This window comes from Heliangelus exortis, chromosome 7 (assembly GCF_036169615.1).
Source record: "Heliangelus exortis chromosome 7, bHelExo1.hap1, whole genome shotgun sequence".
NCBI classification, from domain to species: Eukaryota; Metazoa; Chordata; class Aves; order Apodiformes; family Trochilidae; genus Heliangelus; species Heliangelus exortis.
Window position 1 is genome coordinate 24,053,406 of NC_092428.1, and position 23,382 is coordinate 24,076,787.

The 23,382-nt window shown below is 42.8% G+C and overlaps 1 protein-coding gene across 2 annotated transcripts in view; it reads right to left on the bottom strand.

Moving 5' to 3' along the window:
• Window positions 1-11,485: 11,485 nt before the first annotated feature.
• The window catches only part of SORCS1 (sortilin related VPS10 domain containing receptor 1), a 287,845-nt gene continuing 275,948 nt past the window's right edge, over window positions 11,486-23,382 (bottom strand). The window contains exons 24-28 of one of the 2 annotated variants that reach the window (XM_071749350.1): window positions 20,844-20,943; window positions 14,989-15,094; window positions 14,652-14,812; window positions 13,204-13,322; window positions 11,486-11,872 (exon numbers count right to left, since the gene is read on the bottom strand). In XM_071749350.1, coding sequence (XP_071605451.1) covers window positions 11,816-11,872; window positions 13,204-13,322; window positions 14,652-14,812; window positions 14,989-15,094; window positions 20,844-20,943 — 543 coding nt within the window. In that variant the 3' untranslated portion in view covers window positions 11,486-11,815. The remainder of the gene's footprint in view (window positions 11,873-13,203; window positions 13,323-14,651; window positions 14,813-14,988; window positions 15,095-20,843; window positions 20,944-23,382) is intronic. The other variant, XM_071749351.1, reaches the window with a different exon arrangement.

Genomic DNA, 23,382 nt, shown 5'->3' on the forward strand with positions numbered 1-23,382 from the left:
GAATTCACACAGACAGACTCCTTCTGGATGTACATACTGGATGTTTTGCTTCCTGATTGCTCTTCTACTGATTTTTTTTACTTTATTTTTTAAAGTAATGTTATTATGCTAAATGGATAAAAATGTTATGCCATTGCCATTTGAAATTGGACTGAAAATTTCTGATTTATATTTTTAGAGTGCTGAACATTTAATCACTCCATCTTCACTGTCTTTGATGGCTGGAGGCAGGAGCAGGCTTAGAACTGGGATACCAGTAAGAGCTGGTATCTCATGCCTTGAGTGCCTGGGTGGGTAAATCAGAATCAGGATGAGCAGGGGTTACCTACAAAGTCCACTTGCTGTAGGAGTATCTTTTAAAAAAGGCCCTTTCTTGAAACAATCTTGGACCATCCTTGCTGGATGATGTCTTGTAGTATAACCACAATAGGATATGGAAGACTTGGAGAAAACAGAGCATCCATAGATCAGAAAAATAAATCTGTGGGAAAACATTTTGGAAAAGATCTCAGACTGAGAATTAAATTGTCTTTGCTGCACTTCAGAGTGGTAGGGAACAGTCTGGACCTGCTCAGGTGAGCTCTGCTTGGCCCTCTGCAGCAAACACTGCTGGCTCCTTATGAACACCTCAACAATAGAGGTGAGTTTTTCACTGTTGATCTGCTCTGGTGATTAAAAGAACCTCAGTGAGGAGAAATGAGAGATGTCCCATTCTGGTGAAGCTAACTTAATAAAAATGAAACTAAAAACTGGGGGGAAGAAAGATGGAGAAAACGTCTGTCATAATTTCCCTCAGTTGAGACTACAGTGTGGTTTCTTCTCTCCCCAAAACCTAATTCTTTGAAAAAGCTCCTGTTCATTGATTTGGGTCCCAGCAGCAACAGCATTTGTGAAAAGTAAAGATGTTGCTAATTGTGACCCAGTGCATTGATGTAATGATGTGAACAGAGCCTTTCCTTGCGGTTTGTGGGTAATTAAGGATGCTGGTTCCCAAGGTGCTGAATTCACTTTTAGAAAGATAAATTAAAATCCCATTTTTTAATTATTTTTTTTTCTTTTTTCTTTTCATGGTAGGAAAGAAAACATTTCCCCAGATGATGATATAATATTCAAATGCAATTTCCTGAGAAGACAAAAACTTTTAAAATCCTCACTAAGATATTTAATTTCAAATTAGTTAAGTGGTTATTTGGCTGAAAGGGATTTTCAAAAACAAGAACTACTTATGAGTATTCAGGCTATGAAATATTGTAGTAAATTTAATGAAGAGTGGGATTCTTCACTAACTTCAATCTAATAGTAATCTGAAAGCTTTTCTTTTGGTAATTAACATGTCTGCATGTTAATAATCATATTAATGATGTTCACAACGAATGAGAACTCTAATCAAACAAACAAAGAATTGCTAATAATCACACTCAGTGTTCACAGAGGTTTTTTTGCTTGGAGGAACCTTCTGGCTGCATTTATACATATTATTGATATCACCTTAAAATCTACAAAGTGTTAATACAATGGTGTTTTAGACTTGAACAGGATTCAAAGGGGGAGGCAGTCTGGTATCTACATTTGATGTCAAAAATAGCAGTGAAGTATTTCCAAGGTATGTGGAGAGGGTTTTGCATTACATGCCTCAGTATTGATGTTTTAGCAATTAATCAGCAGTAAATGAGGGTCAGCTTGGAAAGACAGGGGAGACATCTTCTCAGCAGGAGCCTTTGAGAACAGGAGACTGTAGCAGTCTGAGAAATTACCAACACCATTTATTACCTGGTAGGGTTTCTGGTAGTGAACAAGGGATGCTGAACTCCAGGCAGCACTTCCAATGTGGAGCACACCTCTGAGTCCCCCTGGATCAAGGAACTTTCCTTAGAATCATCCCAGCTGAACTTCATCAGCTGGGCCTTATGCTCTTTTCCATACAATTCATTGTCTTTACTACAGCTGAGGATTTGCTTCACTGCAATGGCCATTTGAAATGGCACCAGTTAAGGCAGCTGCCTTCCCAGAGGCTGGAGAAATGCTGAAAAGCTTCATACAAAAACTCTCTCCTCTCACCATGTCTCTCCATTCCCTTCCTTTTACCACTCTCCCAGCTGAGACTTGTTCAGCTGCAATGGCCTTGACACAGGAGGCTGGAGAAGACAGCAATGGGTTATGGGATAGGAAGGGACCACAAGAATCACAGCAGCAGGTTCCCTGCCTTCTCAGGCCGAGTACAGGAGGGATTTGTAGCTCCCATGACAGTCACTTTACCTCAAGGTCCTTCCCTTTCTCTCTCCCTTGCCCTTGCCCTTGCCCCTGCCCCTGCCCCTGCCCTTCCCCTTCCCCTTCCCCTTCCCTTGCCCTTTGCCATTCCCCTTCCCTTGCCCTTTCCCATTCCCTTTCCCATTCCCTTTCCCATTCCCTTTCCCATTCCCTTTCCCATTCCCTTTCCCATTCCCTTCCCCTTTCCCTCTCCCTTTTCCTTTCCCTTGCCCTTCCCCTTCCCTTGCCCTTTCCCATTTCCTTCCCCTTCCCCTCCCCTTCCCCTTCCCCTTTCCCTCTCCCTTTCTCTTTTCCTTTCCCTTGCCCCTGCTCTTCCCCATTCCCTTTCCCATTCCCTTTCCCATTCCCTTTCCCATTCCCTTTCCCATTCCCTATCCCATTCCCTTCCTTTCCCTCTCCCTTTCTCTTTTCCTTTCCCTTACCCCTGCTCTTCCCCATTCCCATTCCCTTTCCCATTCCCTTTCCCATTCCCTTTCCCATTCCCTTTCCCATTCCCATTCCCATTCCCATTCCCATTCCCTTTCCCATTCCCATCCCCATTCCCTTTCCCATTCCCATTCCCTTTCCCATTCCCTTTCCCATTCCCTTTCCCATTCCCTTTCCCATTCCCTTTCCCATTCCCATTCCCATTCCCATCCCCATTCCCATTCCCTTTCCCATTCCCATTCCCTTTCCCTTTTCCTCTCCCTTTCCCATTCCCTTTCCCATTCCCTTCCCCTTTCCCTCTCCCTTTTCCTTTCCCTTGCCCTTCTCCTTCCCTTGCCCTTTCCCATTCCCTTCCCCTTTCCCTCTCCCTTTCTCTTTTCCTTTCCCTTGCCCCTGCTCTTCCCCATTCCCTTCCCCATTCCCTTCCCCATTCCCTTCCCCATTCCCTTCCCCATTCCCTTCCCCATTCCCTTCCCCATTCCCTTCCCCATTCCCTTCCCCATTCCCTTCCCCATTCCCTTCCCCATTCCCTATCCCATTCCCTTCCTTTCCCTCTCCCTTTCTCTTTTCCTTTCCCTTGCCCCTGCTCTTCCCCATTCCCATTCCCATTCCCATTCCCTTTCCCATTGCCTTTCCCATTCCCATTCCCATTCCCTTTCGCATTCCCATCCCCATTCCCATTCCCATTCCCTTTCCCATTCCCATTCCCTTTCCCATTCCCATTCCCTTTCCCTTTTCCTCTCCCTTTCCCTTTCCCATTCCCTTTTCCTCTCCCTTTCCCTTCCCTTCCCTTCCCTTCCCTTCCCTTCCCTTCCCTTCCCTTCCCTTCCCTTCCCTTCCCTTCCCTTCCCTTCCCTTCCCTTCCCTTCCCTTTCTTCCCATGTCTCAAAGCCAACACCACCTGAGTAATGCAGTTTATTCCTATAGGTTTTCCATCCTGGGTTGAAGACTCATGTTCAGGTTGTAAAGAAGGCAGTGAGCCCCTGCAAATGGAAATGCTAACAAGGTAAACACTTCCATCTTTCAGATCTGTTGCCAAATTCTTTATGACAATGGGCCTTGACAATACAAATGGTCTCTCAAGTCTGTGCTTACAAGAAATCTTCTAAATTCATCTGCTCTTCAAGAAAAATAAATCCTTTTTAGTTCATAAAAATATGATGAATTCATATAAGGGCTCCTCTGTAGGTTTCTAAGTCTTCTTTTAGCTGTACACTTTACAGTCCATTGGAAAAGCACTGAAATATTAAATAACACCAAAATCAAAGGCTAACTAGTGTCCAGGTAATCCAACCAGCAGGTGTCTGTAGACAGCTGGTGCAGGTCCTCTATATACATTATTTTAATGCTCTTTCATGCATCATCTGCTAAAAAAAAGGAAAAAGGAGAAAAGGAGAGGGTTTGGGGTTTTTTTTTTTCATTATTATTATTTCCATAGGTACTCAAGTCTTAGCTTCTCTAGCATTTCATCTGCACATACTTTTTCATGAATACTAATAAAAAGATAGATCTGAAAATCTGACCCAACTACGCACCTAGAAATACTCATAATTTCTCCATGTTAATTATTTGGTTTTCAAGAGCTGGGGCTTTCTTTTTCTACAAGTTTTGGAAAAATACACATTAGTAGCTTGCTATGCACAATATGGAAATTGGAATTTCAAAAGGGAGACATTAAATCTATTTTTAGACTTTAGTTCAGAGTCAACAAAATAATGTTGGCTACCTTCTGCAATATTATCACAATTAAGAAGCATAATTAGGAGAATTATAATGTAGATAAAGAGTTCAAGTAAAACTAAGGTTTCACACTAAGTTTTTTCCTGAAACCAGAACAATCCTTAAAATTATAAAAACAAAACAAACAAACAAACAAAAAAAACCCCAATAATTATGGGGGAAAGAACCATTGCTTCCATTAATAAAAATGTTTACATTACCTGGAAAGCAAAATAGATTGCTATAGATGGATTATAATTTAATTTTTGCTAAGAGTTGGTAAACATTATCCTCTTATGTGATAACACACTGAGCAGTGTTAGTTACTGGGCTTTTTCCCTCTGAAGTTATCTCCAATAACCCTGATTATGCTTTAGAAGAATCGAGCTCTTGCTCGAGGTCCTATCAAAGGACTAAGGAGCCTTAAAAAGCACCATAAAGAAAATGCTGCAGTTTTACAGATAAACACCCAGGGCAGCTGAAGGCTGTGGGCTAAGGCTTCGGGTACCCTCATGCAATGAGAGGAAGGTCCCCAGCTGCAGGAAGTGCAATAGGTTTTCAGGTCAAGCAGGCATGAAGTCAGTAATGACAAATGAGTCCATGTGGATGGGGAGCTCAACCTTCCCCAGGGGCACTGCGGCCACAGCCAAGCTCAGCCCAGCACACTGGCTCTGACCCCGGTTCAGGATTAACTAAGTGGGATGCCAAGTGAGATTAATAACCCAGATGCTGTGTTTTGGGACTTCAAGTGAGGAAGAAAAGCCTCTGGACTCAGGAAGGGCCTCTCTCCTGTCCATTAAGGAAATGTTTTTCGCAGTGTAAAAAGCGGCTGGGAAACAGAACTGCTTTCTGTGGCTTTGCAAATTTCCTCCCTGAGCTGCAAATTATTTTGGGTACAAGCTGTCCTTCATCCTCTGACAGTTAGTAGTGCCAGGGCCCCTAGTCACTAATGGAACATAAATAATTAACCAGACAATATTCCTGCAAGTTCATCTGTAGCAGAAAACACATTTATCTATACAAACCAAACAGCAGCAGGGGGAAACCTGCTCCGTGACTGGCTCAGTCCAAGATTTTCCTCCAGAAATCAGAGACTCAGAGGTCAGTCTCATCAGTCCAGTGGCTCTGCAGAAAGTTTGAAGAGGATTTTGGTGGTGCATTAATTAGTGTTTCTTCTGGACCTCTTGAGCAAACATTTTTCAGAGACGCTGAGGTGCAGCTGGTTCAGGGGTGTCAGCTCAGACCAAACAGCTTCACCTCACACAGAACTATGCAGAAAGAAGGGGAAAAAAACCCGAGGTCTTGGTTATGGTGTAGCTTCAGGGGAGCACAAGGGAGGATTACAGTAGTTTGGATGTCATGCTCCCTGGGGAGGGCTACCCAGGTGTGCTGAGAAAAGTTATTTGTTGTGAAACATCTGGTGTAAATGTTGCACATGATGCACAGCACCCATTTCTCTGCAATGCTCTCATCCACTCACCTGAGGTGATGTCAGGCAGGAAGCACTTAAAATGGGTACTCTGTGTAGTATCTTGTATGATCCACAGAGGTTGTGGAAGGTTTCCAGCTTCAGCCAAAATGCCAAGGGCAGAATGCTGCCCTGAGACTGTCTTAGCCTCAGGAGGGACTCTCAGTCTGCAGGGAGATGGAGATACGCTGCATCCCAGGCCCTTCTGGTACAGAAATAGGGGTTCAGCCCCTCACTTCAGGTCCTCTCTACAGCGACAGCACTAAGGAAGCTCCTTTCATGCAGACAGGGTTAATAATCGAAGGGTTTCTCCCTTAAAGCACTTTGTAACACTACATTTAAATGTGCTGCATGAATTATTCATCTTTTTGCAGCAAGAGGCAGGCAGCTGTCAGTCCAATTTCTGTTTCAGAGCTCTACCCTCCAGCTGCCTCTGGGGGGGCCTGATAAGGAATGTGATGGGCCATGGGACCAAGTGGCCCATGGATCTGAGCTGGGGAGGAATTATTTGCCAGGATAGCTGCAGCCCCAGAAACACCATCCCAACCAACTTTGTCTAGGGCAGACTGGAGGAGGGTTTTACAGAAAAGAAGGGGGGGGAAGGGGTTCTTACATCTGTGGTATACTGAAGGCAACAAATTGCCTCTTCTCTTGACAGCTTTGCTAGATTCCTTCTCTTGCACCTTTGTGTCTCAGGGCTTCTCCCTAAAAGATAATAAAAACTAGAAATCTTCAGGATTGTAGCTTATTTTCTCTGCAGTTTGGTGGATACAGCACCTTCCATATCAGACTAATGATTGGCAATGCAATTAATTTGAATATGAAGCACAACAGAAGCCATATCCTGACTACTGCTAATGATACTTGTGTCCACAATGGTGGGATGTGCTACAGCCTCAGAGAAGCTAAGGGAATCCAGCAGTTCTCTGAATTTTTTTTCACTTCAAGAAAGTCTGGTTAAGGTCCACTTGTCAAAATCACCCAAAACTACAATGCAAGCCTGAATCTGCAATACAGAAGTGAGAAACCATGTTCCTTTATTCTACTCATTTTATTGAGTTACAATGTCACCTCAACTGCCAACCACCTAGCACTGGGGTGGCTGCACCTCAGTGCCAGAGACAAGAAAGACATCTTGAAATTCTCACATTGAGAAATAAATAATATTTCCTCTAGGTCCCACTTACAGCCCAGTGAATAGCAGGAGATAGCCATATTCCCCATTAGGTCATAAAGGAAAAGAAAAAGTTAAAACCATAGATGAAATATATCTCTTAGGCTGATGATACGCGATGGCACTTTGATCTTATCAATCAGAAAAAAGTTTGATTTCAGTCTTTTCTTCTGGGTATTATGGCCAGGATCATACCAAGACCATAATCTAAAATATTATTTATTCACATTTTATTATTCTGTTTCATGAAGAAATGCAAGGATAGCACCTCAGTGAAGGAAAATACAGTTTCTTTTTTAATATCAGACACATAGTAGTTCTGCAATCAAAGGTAATATCTGAAACACTGAGCCTACCTAGAAATAGAATGTGACAAGGAAACTTTCCATGCATTCAATGAGAGATGACAGCACACAGATAAAATACTAATGCCTGGTTATCAGCTCTAGGTACCAGACTAAATGCAAGTGTCAGAAATTCTCCACAGAGGTTGATGGGACCAAGACAGGGTTCATTCAGGACCACTGCAAAATCCTGCTTTATTTGCATAAGCATTTCAGCAAGTACTTTAGGAGTCTTGCTTTACAGCAAAAGTGCAATCAATTAAATGTAACCACATATTAACAGCAAGCAGAGGCTCAGATCCTCTAAAGTATTTAACACTACACCCACTGATTTCTCAGAAAGGGGATCCAGCAATGTAGCCCAAATGTCCTGCTAGGTGGAAAAGTAAAAATTTCTCTAAAGCCAATGTTTGTCCCCTCCATATGTCTGTTTTATAACAATTAAGATGATAGTAGAGAGTGGACAATGAATTAGTAAAATATTTTATATGAGTTTTTAACCATTTTTTAACTCCCCACTGCTTTTAACAAAGGATAATGAACATTTTTATATTCTCTGAAGATATAATATCCTCACAGAAATTGTATATTGTTTTTTAAAAGTATTTTGTATATTCTTTGTTTATTGTCACAGTGTTGAGCAGTGAATCACACTGTGCTGTTACACAAACCAGAAAACAACAACTACAGCCACTGCCTCAGGACACACAACAGGCTGAAAAGAGTGATCTGAAAATGGTTTAGAGATGCTTGCTAAAACTAGATTTTGGGGTTTGGTCAGAACAGATGCCTGCTAATTCAGGTGGACCCTTAAACTTGAACAGCAGATTACAGATTACATCTACACCCACACCTTTTAGTCACTTGCACCGTGGCCATGGCTGTGCCAGCTGCTCCTCTGGCCTGAATGGAAGGTAAAGAAATGCTGCAGTGGCTGCTTTAACATTTTAGGCTAACAACTGTTATTTTACAATAATCCCAGGATGTGAAAGCTACCCACTCTTCTAATAAGCAAACTCATCATTCATGGGTTTCACATGCAATACCACAACCTTGATTGCTGACAATGCCTGAACCCCAGATCTTTAACTATTTAAGTGTGTATATAAATTCCTATGCCAGGCAAACAAAAATAACAAGAGAACTGAACCAGGAGCCACCTATGAGAGGCAGAACAATCTGGTGGTTGCATCCTGACTGGAAAAGGAGAGAAGTTATGTTTTCTTTCTTTTTCTCAATAACATGCATCCAGTGTCATCTGGCAAGCTGACAGAAACTTCCTATATGCTTCATTTTCTTCACGTTAGACCTGATTAATCAGTAATGTCAATAATTTAAAATTTCCTTCATCAGTGTTAGAAAAAGGGTTATCAAAGAAAAGAATTTTAAAGCAATCTTTAATAGTTTTGTATGGGGAAGGATAACCATGGGCAGGGAACAGAGCTGGAGTTCCAGGCAGCTGCTCAGATCTCTAGCATTGGAACTCAGAAAAACAGCACTGGAGCTCTGCATCCCTCAGCTTTCTCACCCATAAAATGGAGATAACAGTGCCAAGCTTCACTTTATAAAATACTTTGACTGAGGATGAAGAAAGCTGCCTTCATATTGCCATCTTGTTTCTAGGAATTAGCTTTTCAGAAGCACAGTATCGCCACCCCCTCCCAGTTCTACTGAACAACCCCTTCTTTTTGAAGTTTCCTACTGTTTTAATCTTGTTAGTGATCCCAGGCAAGGCCAGAAAGCTAAAATGAACAACAAAACACAGACCTTCACTTAGAGACATAATCTGTTTAATAAATATGACTGTAAAAGCAATAAACAATAGCAATTATACATTACGCTACATTGTATTTAACGGAAGGGAAAAGAAGATGAAAAAGTACATCAAAAAAAGTAATTTTAAAATTAGAAATAGTTCCAACACTATAAGAAAACTTTTTGATTGGCTTACTATAAAAATAAGTGGGCTAATGTTGGACTTCAGTGGGGAATATTATACGGTTGCTGCCAAAACTTTCCCATCCTTCTTAAAGCTGTAGTTGCAAAGAGAATAGCAAAGCCATACAAAGAGCTGTGTTCCTACCTGCCTTCAGAGGAACTACAGAAAGAGGCAGAAGAGTCTGTGATTATCCTTTAACTACTACCAGTCTAATGCTCTTACACTTGGTATCACTTTTTTCTTTGCCAGCAAGAAGGTTGATTTGGGCTCGTGCCTTATTTGTGACAGAAATTCAAACCCACCACCACCAAACCCCTGCTCCAGGGCTCTGGAAGAAAACGATTCTGCTTTCTCCTCTTTTTGACTCATGTTGCCATGAGCAATGTCTACTGAGCAAAACCAGCTGTGTCAGGAATTCGGGTGCCTCCTAAGTGTGCTACACAGATTACAAAGTAGCCTCTGCTTATCTTTACCTGAAAGAGTTAAGTAAGTGCATACTGGTTACTGTCTGTCTCTCTGCACTTCAAACCAAAATCCTGGTGCTAGGTTTACCTGAGTTGGGTCAGAAATCACCAGCTGTGATGACCACAGGCTAGGCTTCAGACAGATATTCAGATGCTCCTTTGATAGATAGACAGATACTCCTTTGAGGTGTGCTAACCCTGCTTTCCTGCCTATTCCCTTGCACAGTCTATGTCCTGGAGCCTCATTTCTAGTTGCAGTTGGTAAGCTCATCTTTTTGGTAAGAAGTGAAATCTTGTACACACCACCACAGTGGTCCTGTGGTGCTGGGGCTCAAAATGCATATCAATTATCTCAGGCCAAATTCATCTTTACTCTCTCCCTTACATGCCTAGAGTGGCAGGAGTTTGCAGATCTGCAACCCAGGGAGGTTGCCAAGACAGCCATAGGAAACTCCACATTGTTCTTTCCCTGTTGCCTATTCTATGGACAAGGTGTTTTTCAAAAACTTTACAGGCCTTGGGGTGGTTCCCAAAAGGCAGAGATCTCATAGAATGAATTTTGGTTGGAAGGGACCTTAAAGATCACCTAGTTCCATCCCCCCCCTAGACCAGATTGCTCAAAGCCTCATCCAACCTGGTCTTAAACTCCAGAGTGGGAGCATTCACAACTTCCCTGGGCCACCTGTTTGAGTGTCCCACCACCCTCAGAGTGAAGAATTTCTTCTTAATGTCTAACCTAAATCTACCCTCTTCCAGAGTTTAGTTCCCTTGTCCTATCTCTACATACTCTTATAAAATGTTCCTCTCCAGCTTTCTTGCAGGTCCCTTCAGGTACTGAAAGGCTGTTATAACATCTCCCCAGAGCCTCCTCTTCTCCAGACTGAACAACACCAACTCTCAGCCTGACTTCACAGAGGAGGTGTTCCAGCCCTCTGATGATCTTTGTGGCTCTCCTCTGGACTCCTTCCAAGAGCTCCCATGTCCTTCTTATGCTGGGGACTGCAAAACTAGACACAGAACTCCAGGTGGGGTGTCACAAGAGCAGAGTAGAAGGGGAAAATCATGTCCCTTGACCTGCTGCCCATGCTGCTGCTCCTGGGACTTCCCCAGAAAAACCCAAACATTACCACTAAATGCCGCTGAAGGTGTTACTAGGGCTTTTTCTTAGCCAAAATTGAAGTTGTAAGGCTGGTACAATGTAAGTTCATGCTGGCAATAACCTCCTACAAGTGCAGTATGGACAGACCTCCCTGCCCATACTGCATGCTAGTTCTGCTCTATCCAGGGTTAGGAGGCAAAAGTTATCCTTCAGCAGTGCTACCAGTGGGATGCCTTTGTGTCAGTAGGCTAAAAAAGCTGCTTAAGAATGAGCCCGGCCCTGCAGTTGGGATCACCCCCACTTGTACCCATCCCCCTTGCAGCCACGGGGCCCAGGCAGCAGCTGCAGCTAGAGGAACAAAGGGCAGAGTCCAAACAAAGACATAAACCAGACTGACCAAGAATATTTTTCAGTGCCTTTAAACTCCAGTGTGATTTTTTTGTGTGTCCTATGAAAGTCTGCTGGGGTGGCTAGCCCTCCCGCAGCCCAAAGTGCTAAAAGAGCAATTAAATCTAAAGCCAAGAACCCTAAATGCCCCCTCCCCCCTCCCTCTGCCTTCCTCCCCCCCCTATCCCAGCCCACCCCTCTCCCTAAAGAGACCCCCATGCATATTCTTGGCCTAAATCATTATGAATTTTCTACAAATTAGAGACAGATCAGAAAAGAAGAGAGTGGAGGAGTGAGGGGAAGGGCTACAGGAGTGAATAGTGGTACCAGTTCCTCTCCCCCCACCCCACCTAAAACTGAACACCTGTACAATGCAGTTCCACTATGGTCTCAGTATAATGTCCACATGCACAGGCTTAAAGCTAAAAACCCTTTGTCATCTGAAGAATTAAGTCCAAATGCAGTGAGTGCTCCTCTTTTTTTTTGTTTTAGATATAGATACAAATCGCTGTCCGCAATTCAACCATTTACATAGGTAGGGATTTCTTTTGTGCTCTGGGGCTCAGCAGCTGTGGAAATACTTCCTGTGGCAAAGAAAGAACAAAATAAGAGAGTCAGGAAAGTGCATTTAGCCAAGGAAGCTTTTAGCTGGCCTGTTAGTACATTTAGCTGGAAGTACTGCCTTGCTGGCCTTTGGGATTCAACTGCTCCAGACTGACCATATTATTCCCAGAAGTGTTTCCTCCTCATTCAGAACACTGATGTCCCTACTTTTGCTACTGAAGATGATTCTCCCGTGTTGGACATAAGAGGGAGAGGCCAGAGGGGTGGAGGGAAGGAGGGGTTGAGCTCCTCAGAGGGAAAAGTGAAACTCATTTGCAATGCTAAGGTGTTTCACAAATAACCCTAAGCTTTGCATTTGCAAAAGAAGTGCCTAAACCATTCACACACAGAAAACAGGAACTGTGGGGTTTGCTGCCAGAGTTTGGAAGGTAAATTAAATGTTCCAGGGACATTCATTCAGATTCTTCTAAGGAAGGATCCCTGAATGTTAGTCAAAGGGGTTGAAAAAAGCTGGCTTCTGAACAAGCACACAAAAGAGAAACACCCAATTACAGTCTTGCTTTGTTTTCCCAAAAGAAAGAAAACTCATTAAAAAAGAAATTGCTGGTTTCCAGATGCAGATGAGGTGATTGCATAGGAGAGTAAAGGGCCTTTGCACTTTCTATTCTGTTCATACCTAGATCCAGACCTTTTCATTTCCTCAGTGAGCTCAGATTCAGTTTCCTCATTTATCTTACTGACAGGATAGAAAAACAATCTTAAAAAGTTTGTTGGACTGATGCCTTTTGATAGAGAATTGAGTTTATGTGTCCCACATATTTACCTTTTGTGCTCACCAGTGCTCACCATTACAGGTGCAAACCAAGGAGTTATAAAAGGCCAATTTCTGGTTCAATAAAGTGTCCAGTGGCCCAGCTGAGGGACACACAAAATGCTGGCTACTGTAGAAAGACAGAAATGCTATAGTTGCACCACATGAAAACCTATTCCCAAAAACTGGCTTTTGAACACTCTTATGCTAGAGGCTTTGAAGGATTAGTTTCCAATATCAGCAAGAGAGATTTTGAAACTACCTTGAACAGAGCTAGCAGGTGACAGACTCTTGCTACTTCAGTGTGACTTCTAATAATATGCGTTTCCCTACTTCTGGAACAGTGGGAACTACAGCCATTAAATTCTTTTAGAAAATGGAAACTCAAAGCCCATCTAACTCTAGAAAGAGATTTTTTCTGGCCTAAAATTGGGTGTTTCTCTCTTAGCACCTCACATCAGTTTTACCTTGGAGGCTTCTGGGGGAAAAAGAAAGAAAAACAAACAAACAAAAAAAGAATTGTTAAAGTATAGGACCCACCGCTCCGGGTCTTGGCTTGAAACCTCTTGGTGATCCACAAGCCTTTTGGAAGTCCTCTGTCCAGACTACCTTGGTTGCATTTCCTTTCCTTGGGTTCTGGACTGTGGCCTGGGGTTGCTCTGTATGGGGAACATCACATGGGAGGGTTGGTCCCCCTGCTCCATCCTGTGTTCTGCTAAGCAGGGATGTCCAGCTCTGCTGATGGATAGCTGCTTAAAAGCTCTTAATATCTACCAGATCTCTCCTTAGTGAACAGGTGAGGAGAGATCAGTATTGGTTACAGAGGGGCTTCCAGCTTAGACATCAGTTTCATCAAGAGACTCTCTTCTTTTTCCTCCCTGGTTGTTTCACAGGCCCCAGTTTTGGCACATCACATTCCCTCCTTTAATTGCCCTTCCCCTTGCTCCCTCTCTGCAGTAACTCTGACTCCAAGACTGCTTTAGCAAACAAACCCATATGTCTTAGGGGTATCCCCAGGTGGGACCTAATGTTTGGTTAAGCTGATGAAATTGGGCCAAATAAGGGATCTCATTTATAACTATGACGATTTATGACTCCTGTCTGTGTCAAAAGAGCTATAAACTTCAATTCCTCTAAAACAGGTCCATGTCCTTATTTGCAGGGATCCTGTACTGCACCTTTGGTCTGGAGATGCAGAATTGTCACCTCACAAGTGAAGCTGAGCAATGCCCAAGCAATGCTGGCTTTAGCAGAACATGTCCCCAGGCTGAAACCTCCCTGCTCCATCCCAACACTTTTACAGGTCAGAAAACATAAAAACACGAGCAAATTGCATGACTAAACCAAGTATGGCCACTTCAGCCCTACCCACTTTAGGTCCTACAGAAGCTTGTTTTGCAAATTTTCAACCATGTGGGAGAAATCAGCCTGAGGGCAAACCCAGCTGTCCAGTGCTGAGATCCCAGGTTTTGCTCAATTTCCCTGGAAGCAGCCAGGCAGGCATTAGTGCTGGCAACAAGTCTCACCCAGCACGAAGGTCACAGGAGTCAAAAGATCAATGAATATTTAGTTTTTAGCTCTGACTTACCTAATCACCTGCTCACCTCCACGTTCCAGGTGAGGGTGGCTGAAGTTCTCCTGGATAAGCCTCAGGAGTGGGGTTTAGACCCACAGCTACACCATCCCCAGCAAAATAAATTGTCTTACAGTGCAAGTTAAGAGCTGGCAGGATTTTTGAGAAGGGAAGGGGATCTACATAGAGCAACTAGGAGAGTGAAAAAACCTGAAGTTGTCCCCTTCTTTTTCAATAACATGGCAGTGAGGGAGAGGGGAGCGTTAGCAAGGTTTCCTGTAGCAAAACTACTGCTGCAGCAGAAAAGGATGGGAGGAGGAGTGTGCAGGAATATGGGAAGAGGGAAGGCTGAGAAAAGGGTTAGCCAATTATAAGTCAGAATCTGACCAGCTGCGGGATGCTGCAAGTTATTTACCTATGGGCTGGACTTCCAACTTCTCATCTACTAGTTGCTCAGGGCTCATCAGCTCACTTTGAGGGACATTAGGAATGCTTTCCCTCTGACTGACTGGACTGACCATCTCTTGATCTTTTTCATTCTGCATCTGTGCATATATATTAAGGCCAGGAATCTTCCTAAAACATTAACAGAAACCATCATTGTGGGGTACTCTGGCATATGATGTAGCATCAGATTTCACAAACCAAGAAATAAATCACTGCAAGAAAAGAAAGCCCAGCAAAACAAAGCCCAAGCAACCTCAGTAAAAGGCAGCAACAGGGAGAAGGAAATGGCTCAGGGAAAATCATACCTTTTGAACTTGTAGATTATAAACACAGCTAATCCCACAAAAACAACGGAGAGGAGCATCAGCATAGCTGAACCACTGTGACTGGGAGTGAGATCCACCAGGGGAGCTGCAAGAGAGGTGAAGAGGGTCAGAGCCACCCCAGCCTGGAGTGAAAGTTGCTCCCTCCAGAACTCCAGTTCTTTCTTCTCTTACTGCCCATATAGCAAGCCTCATCTGGCCACACATTTTCAGGGCTTCTCTCTCTTTCTAATCCACCTGAGAAGAAACCTGGGCTCAGACTGCTTGTGGTGCTCAACTTACCCCTTAATTTGAAGTCCCATAGCTTTCTCCCTAAAGGCCTCTCCACTCTGGCCCATTAGAGGGCTGCCTGAAACATACCCTCTCATACTGCAGACAATTAGCTAAAAACACTGCAAATAAGGTCACCTGGTTACTAAAACTGCCATTTTCTGGATGATCCTGGATCATTGCACAGGCTAACTTGTCATGTTCTCTTTCTCTTTTGCTCAGAGCTAGCTTGGGTGGCTCTCAATGCACAGTGGAAAATGAACAACTGGCTCCTCAATTTTTCTGAAGCAACAATTCTCACCAAATGTATCTGCTCAGTTCTCCTTCAAGTCAGAAGAGAACTGCCCTTCACAGACACAGGCTCACCATCCATGGCAAGCTCTTGTCACACCTCTGACATTTCTGGTTTTTCCTTTATTCCTTTCCTACTCTTCTGAACATGTTCCATCCTCTTTCTGCAGGTGCTCTGAGCTCTTTCCCACAAGTCTTCCATGCAACAGAATGCACAGGTCCAAAGAAAAAAAAAAAAAGAACACAAAAGCAACTCTAATTAAACAAGAAGTTGCTCTGTCCTTCTCCTCTGACCTTTGCTCGCCACCTTTTCATAGACCTTTGCAAAATGAGGCCAAACAAAGTAGCCAGAAGCATTGTTTTCCCAGAAATTCAAAGTAAATAGTATTAACAGAGAGTTTCCATCATTTACAGGTGGACAGAAAGACACTGAGCCCCCACAAAGGGACACACATGGGCCCAGCAGTCTCAGTTGTTCATGCAGACACTAATAAAGCATACTGGAGCCAGAGCATCATTTAATGGTTTGGGTTGGAAGGGGCCTTAAAGATCGTATAGATCCAACAGTCCTGCATGGGCAGGGACACTTCTCACTAGATCAGGTTGCTCAAAGCCCCATCCCACCTGGCCTTGAACTCTTCCAGGGATGAGGCATCCACAGCCTCCCTGGGCAATCTGATCCAGTGTCTTTTCACTAAAGAATTTCTTCCTAATACCTAACCTAAATCTCCCCTCTTCTAGTTTAAAGCCATTGCCCATTGCCCCTTGCCCTGCCACTACACTCCCTTCTAAAAAGTCCCTCTCCAGATTTCTTGCAGGCCACTTCAGGTACTGAAAGGCTGTTAAGATCTCCCTGGAGCCTCCTCTTCTCCAGACTGAAAACCCCAACTCTCAGCCTGACTTCACAGCAGAGGTGCTCCAGCCCTCTGATGATCTTCATGACCCTTCTTGACTCATTCAAAGAGTTTCATGTCCTTCTTATGTTGGGAACTCCAGAACTGGACACAATACTCCAGATGGGGTCCCATGAGTCTGGAGCAGAAGGCAAGAATCACCTCTCTTGACCTGCTGTCCATGCAGCTGTATCTGTGCCATCATGGTGATGACACACACACATTTGACCCATCCTCACTGACTGTCTTTCTCTGAACAAGGCATAGGTAGGGCCTTCCCCTGCAAAGGAGCAAAACTTAACTTGAACCACTGCCATACATGTCCTCTGTCTCTTGCCCCTCTTCACAAGCACTGAACTGACTCATCCTAAACCAGAGCAAGAAGACACAAGAAAACATCCACATGTGTCAAACACTGCCTCAGGCACACAGAATCACAGAATGGTAAGGGGCTGGAAGAGACATCTGAGAATCATCTAGTCCAACCCCTTAGCTAGAGAAGAATCCCCTAGAGCTGGTTTGATAGGAATACAGCAAAGGAGGGTCTTGAATATCTCCAGGGATGGAGACTCCACAACCTCCCTGCGCGATCTGTTCCCGTGTTGTGTTGCCTTCAGAGTGAAGTAATATTTTCTCATATTTAATTTCAATCTCTTGTATGACAGTTTGTGTCCATTTCCCCTTGTTCTGTCACTGGACACCACGGAGAAGAGTCAGGACCCATCCTCCTGACTCCCACCCACCCTTTAGATATTTATAAACATTGATATGATCCCCTCAGCTCCTTTTCTCTAAGCTGAACAACCCAAGCTGAACAACCACTACTCATAGGGCAGACACTTCAGTCCCTTAATCATCTTCGTGGCCCTGTGCTGGACTGTCTCTTCTTTGTCCTTCTTGAACTGGGGTGCCCAGAAGTTCACAGAATACTCCAGGTGAGGCCTCACCAGAGCAGAGCAGAGGGGGAGGAGAACCTCCCTCAACACACAGCACACACATGCACACTTTCAGCTGTCCCACACAGCCTGATAAAGCCAAAATTTGCAGAGAGATGTGAAAAAATTTCTCCTTCCCACAGGCTATCTTCAGGAGGGTGAGGCATGGGATGAAGTAATTTGTTACTATGAATTCCTCAGACATCTCCACTCTGTCCCCTTTGTGTGTGTATTTTGTGGCTCTCTGCAGTTCTGGAGGATGACAAAGGGACTCTCCAACCAATTCAGGCTCAGCATCACTCAATGTTCTTGTTATGATGCTGTGCTGAGCATCTGGTAGCAAACAGCTGTTTAACTGCTTTGTGAAGAATATCAGCATACTTTACTCTGCCTTGGACTTGAGGTTGTTGCAGGGGACTTTGGTTTGGTGTTGTTTTTTTGTTTCATGAGAAGAAGTGAACAGGATGAATGGATTGCAATCTGTTGTCCATAATTACCATAAATTAATCCTTCCTCTACTGTAGCCTGAACAAAGCCAATGGAGGTGTGAAATGTGCTGAGGCCAACGTCTGTCATTCCTCTGTGCTCTGGGGAATGCTCACATGCAGCACACACACAGAGGTTCATTTGTACAGATTCTTGTAGAGTATCCACACCAAGATAGTTTACAGCCCTGCACTTTTGTTCTCTTCATCTTCTCTGCTATAGAAATTGGTGCTGTGCAGGAGCAGGAACACACACAAGGAGGAACATACACGTGTACTGAGGCATGGGAACATAAATGTAGGCATTCCTAAGCACACACTGAACTTTGTGTCTCAGCCAGATGAAGCTGCCCAGAGTCCAGCACAGAATCCAAGTGAAAAGGCTGGAAAACAAGGGATACCATAGACCAGAGCATCTCTGGGCCATTTGCACACCCCTGGACTGTGTTTCCTGGGGATTACTTCTGATATTAGCTTCTGTTCCAGATTCCCTCAGCTTATATTATTTATTTTTTAAAATAAAAGCTAGGGTTTCAAAAGGACATTTCCTCTTCTTCCTTAACAACCAAAATAATGGTTTTCAGCTGAGAAGTAAATCTCTTTTTTGGCATTTTGTCTATTCCCAAGTTCTGATGTAATGAAATTGGGCCTTTTATTTAGACAGGAAACAGAGTTACAACCTTTGCAGCTTGATATGGAGTGATATTCCCTAAAGACCTCACAGTGGCTGCTCTCTGGGCTTTTTACTATATTGTTTGGCAGTCCAGGTTCCTTAGGCATTTTTACTGAATAATATTTCTGCAAGAGACAAAATTCTGTAGTGTTCCTACAGGACATTTTGCAAGCAATTACAGCAATCACTTACATCTCACCAGCAGCTCGGAACAGAAGTACAACAAAGCCTCCCTTGAAGGACAAACAAGTGTTTGCATCTATTATGGACAAAAAGTACTCACTCCTGATGTGTTTGTGTAAATATAAATGAAATTGTGCATCTCGAGTGAGCACAAAGATCATGTATTTATACAGCATGTCAGAGCCAAGCATGCTGTGCTTGGAGCCAGCACGTGCCTGGAGCCCACAGTGATGCTGAGCATGGCAGTGCAGGGTGCCACACTGATGGACCCTGCCTTTTGGTTCATTCAGGGCAGCAGACAAGGTTTACTAGCCCAGAAAAGTGCTACAGTACATCCACCAACTATCTGGCTTCAGGAGTAAAGCTACCCAGCTTTTAGCCAGCTCTGAGCATTTATAGAGCAGCTGGGAACTCTGTGCACTCCCTCATGCAGAGATGCCAAGAATTCCTCTCCAAGAAGATGCTGGAGGCTGCTACATACAACATGAAGCTCAGATCTAGATTAATCTTGTATGAAATGCAGGGCTGATGTGATTTTAAGTGTCATCTGTATCCTCAACATGAGATCAGGAATGTCCCTTCAGCAGCAAGAAGTAAGGTTGAGCCTTTCCCAGGCATGTCTAATGTGATTCTTTCTAACTATATTCTTTTACAAAAGGCCTACAGGATATTCAGGATTGATCTTGACATGGCTGAATGTTGACCAAAATGGCAAACAGCCACGTGCATTGGCAGAGTAAATGCCCAGAAACAAATTTCAAAAATTACAAGCAGGTAACTCCAAGATTGAAGCTCACATTAAGATGCTTTCACATTGGTTTCTTTTAAGAGACAGGCAGTGAGCATTTTCTGAAAGTACAGAACAGTATCACTGGTCATCACTGAAAATTTAGGGCAAAGATTGCTTCTCTGATAACTATTATGTACAATGTAAATGAATTTAAATGTTAAATGGAAAGTCACATAGTTCTGGACTGTATGTCTATTACAGATTTTTTCAGTGTCCAGGAGAACAAAAAAAAAAAAAAAAAAACCTGAACAAACTGATTTTTCAAGCAGTTGAGTCGTTTTCTTTTCTTGCTGTGCTGCATCTCTGTTTTTAATGCTCTTTGTTCTAACATGTCTAAAAGTAAGCATCTAATTATCTGTCCCACAGCTAATGGAAAGCAGAAGCATCCAACAATATTAGTAGGGCAGATATGAGCATGTTCTGCCTCAGAAAAATAAAACATTGCAAACACCAAGGCCGCCTTCTTTTGGGTAATTTAAATGCAGTCACAATATACCCTTTCTTAACAATCTCTTTTTCCTTCCCTTTATGGCAGCATGTGGCCTGACACCAGCTTGGGCAGACTTTTGCATATCATAAAAAGCTTTTTGTAGAGCATTTTGCTGGTACAAGCAAACTGAGGCTTTTCATTTGCAAGTTAGCAAAAAAGCTGATACAAGCTGAGCAGAATTACCAGCAGCTCCAGAAGAAAAGGACTTCCTAGTAATCCTGTGCATGGATTTGTCTGTCCCATCTCTTGTAATGGCTAAATAGGGCCTGTGCTATGAAATGAGGGTTTAGCATACAGAATATACAGAGAAGCATGTAATTAAATATCAGGACTTTGGTTGAACTAGGATTACAGTCCAAACTGGATATTACGTGTGTGCATATGTAAATTGATTCTAGTCTTTCAGACTGCTGAAGAGCTCCTGAGCTCTGTATAATTGCTTTATTTTTTGATTCTAGAATAGCTAAATATATCTAAGGCTAGCTGATAACACACCACGGTGTGGCTGAGCCGTTGAATATTTCAGAGACAGCCAAGAATTACACATTTCTAGTGCTATTTATACTGCATTTCCAACAACAGTGAATTCCTGCACATAAATAAACAAAAGGATTAGCTGTAAATGCAAAAGCCACTACAGCTTTTGATAAAAAAAGGGGAGGTGAAGCAGGCATTTTAATGTCTGCCCATACAACGAGTTGTTGTTGTGATGTACAGATAAGAAACGTTTAAAATACAGCTGATAGCACACTACTGCTGTCAAGGAACATATTGCTGGCTGTGCTAGAGAGCAACAGGGTTGGGGTACACAGAAAGAGGATACTGACCTGCTGTTAAATGAGCAGCATGGACAAGGATTCGAACCCCAGGCTTCAAATCAAAATGGACCAGGTTTTGGTTCAGTTTCTGGATCAGTCTTTCTGAAATCTGGAAAAAAGGAGAAAACAAGGAATGCATTTGTTTCTTCATCATTGGCTTAGATTGCCAACGGGGGGGTAGGAGATGAAGCTGCACACAAAGCACAGATTTTGCCAAGGCAACAGACTTTACAAGCACAATTTATCACCTTACAATGAAGGAGTTTGTGAAAGCTGAACACATCTGCCAGTGCTATGTGCAGAGTGGTTTGTGTATGGTTAGCAATGACTGATAGCAGTAAGTTGCTCTGTCACACCTCTGCAGCAGCTGCCCAGCAGCAAAAGAGAATTCAGCCCCAAAGGAACATGGTATCCATGTGGGCAAGTGTCTGCAGGACCTGCCAGCAGTAGCACATCACTGAACTCCATTTACTATTCAAGCAAAGAGAAGCATTTCAGTTCTTAATGATCATTTGCCCATAACAATTTTTTTTTCTCAATGAGTGGCAAGGTCCTTGGTCTTAGAGCACGTTCTTAATGTGACATACCTGGATTAAAATGAGCAGTTGAAGTTCCTACCCATCTTGCACTGAAATTTCCAGTGCAAATCAAATTTCATTTCATCCAGTTCTGAGTTTCCAACCAGCTGTTCCCTAATCCTTAAGTAGGTACCAGACCCAGCTCAAATCCAAAAGTGTTTACTGACTACAGAGCATGGGTTAAACCCAATGCATGTTCCCTCTCTTCTTAGGAGTTTCAGACAGAGAACACACTCTTTTATTCTCTCATTCATGGGACACACATCCTACAGAGCTTTTAAAACTCTAGATTATCTTGCCATAACTCTAACAACAGAGAAATGAAAGCAGGCTATTTCTCCTTAAAAAGGACAGAACAGAAAAGATGAGCATTTGTAGAGATAAGACCTCATAGAATCTTTATTTGTACAGTGAAGAAGCCAAGCTTTGGTCCACCATTGGTAAATGTTCCTGGTTTTAAGTCAGTTTGTCACAATATGGATGGAGCCAGTTTTTCCCTGTCACTCTTAACTATAACAAAGTGACAGGCATCTTGCCATGAAAAGCAAAAAATCCAGGTAGATCAAACAAGGAACAGAAGCCTAGAGACATTGTATTGATAATTTTTTGTGTGTCATTTGGAGTTCACTTGCTAGATATTTCGTGTACTTCACATTTTCTTATAGCAGTGAGCAATTTTCCACCTGAACTTAGCCACTGTTCTGTGTGTTGGTTTATTAGGGAGAGGGGTTGGAAAACAAAAAAACCCCAAACCAACCCCAAAACAAAACACCCCAAAACCTTTAATACAGTTGCTGAGAACATTGTGTTTTTATAGCCATACTAAGATCAAGAGGAACCATTTTTTAGTGCTCACCACTTTATTTAATTTGCTTTAAATAAAGCCTTCGCCCTTCTTGAAGATTGATGTATAATTGTCAGAAAAATAGAACATTCTAATAATTTTTACACCATCTTTTTCAGGTACTTCATTTTTGTCTGGTTGAGTTATTTCAGTAAATTCTATGCAGATAAGATTAGATGTTCCTTGGCTATCATGCATCACAGTATAAGATTTATCTGCCTCTTTTATTTTTTTTAACATTCTTAATGGTTCTTTCAATACTCTTGGCTTGTGCACTTCATTTCTAGCTGATGATCACTGGAATAGGTGTCTTTGGTCTCATATCAATTTGGCAATCACTCTTACAGGAATTTATCTATACTCTTTATATATCTCTTTAAAGTTTACAATTTTTTTCATGAGCTCCAGAATGAGCAGTAAATATATTCCTTCTAATAGCAAGAAAAAACACCACCTGGTTACAAAGAGCCATCTGCTGAGCTTAGAGCAAAAATATGCAGTATGTGAAGAAAGCCTGGGAAGCAAATTTTATCCTTCTTGAAGAATTTGAGCATATTAATAACCAAGACTGACAACTATAAAGAAGGCTTCATCTCTAAAACTGGAGCAAGAGATGTGTATCAATATGCTGTAAACCAGGCACACTAATGGCTCATGGAAATAACATGGAAATAATAGAATTTCCAGTCCCAAACATGACCTAACAACCCTCTTCTATATTCCTGCAGGAATTATCTCTCTTTGTGCTCTGAAATTCTGATGCTGCTGGACGAGCTGAGCCTATGAAAAAAAACAACCAAATAAACAAACAAAAAACCAGCCCCAAACAAACAAAAAACCAAACCCCACAAAAACCCACAAGACAGTAAACTGAAGAAAAGAGACAACCACACTGATTCCTCCTCAACACACTGATATCTGTGCACAGTGTGATTGGGCACAAAATGGTCAGAGAAACTGTAGAGGTAAAAACCCTACATGATGCCTGCTAGATGAAAAGAGGCTTAGTGTGGCAGCTATCAAATGCAGATACCCAGTGCTGGAGATTGGCTTCATCCTGGATTTGGGCAAGGGACAGAAAAATAGGAGAACCTCAAGAAAAGGCAGTCTGAGAAGGGATCAGAGA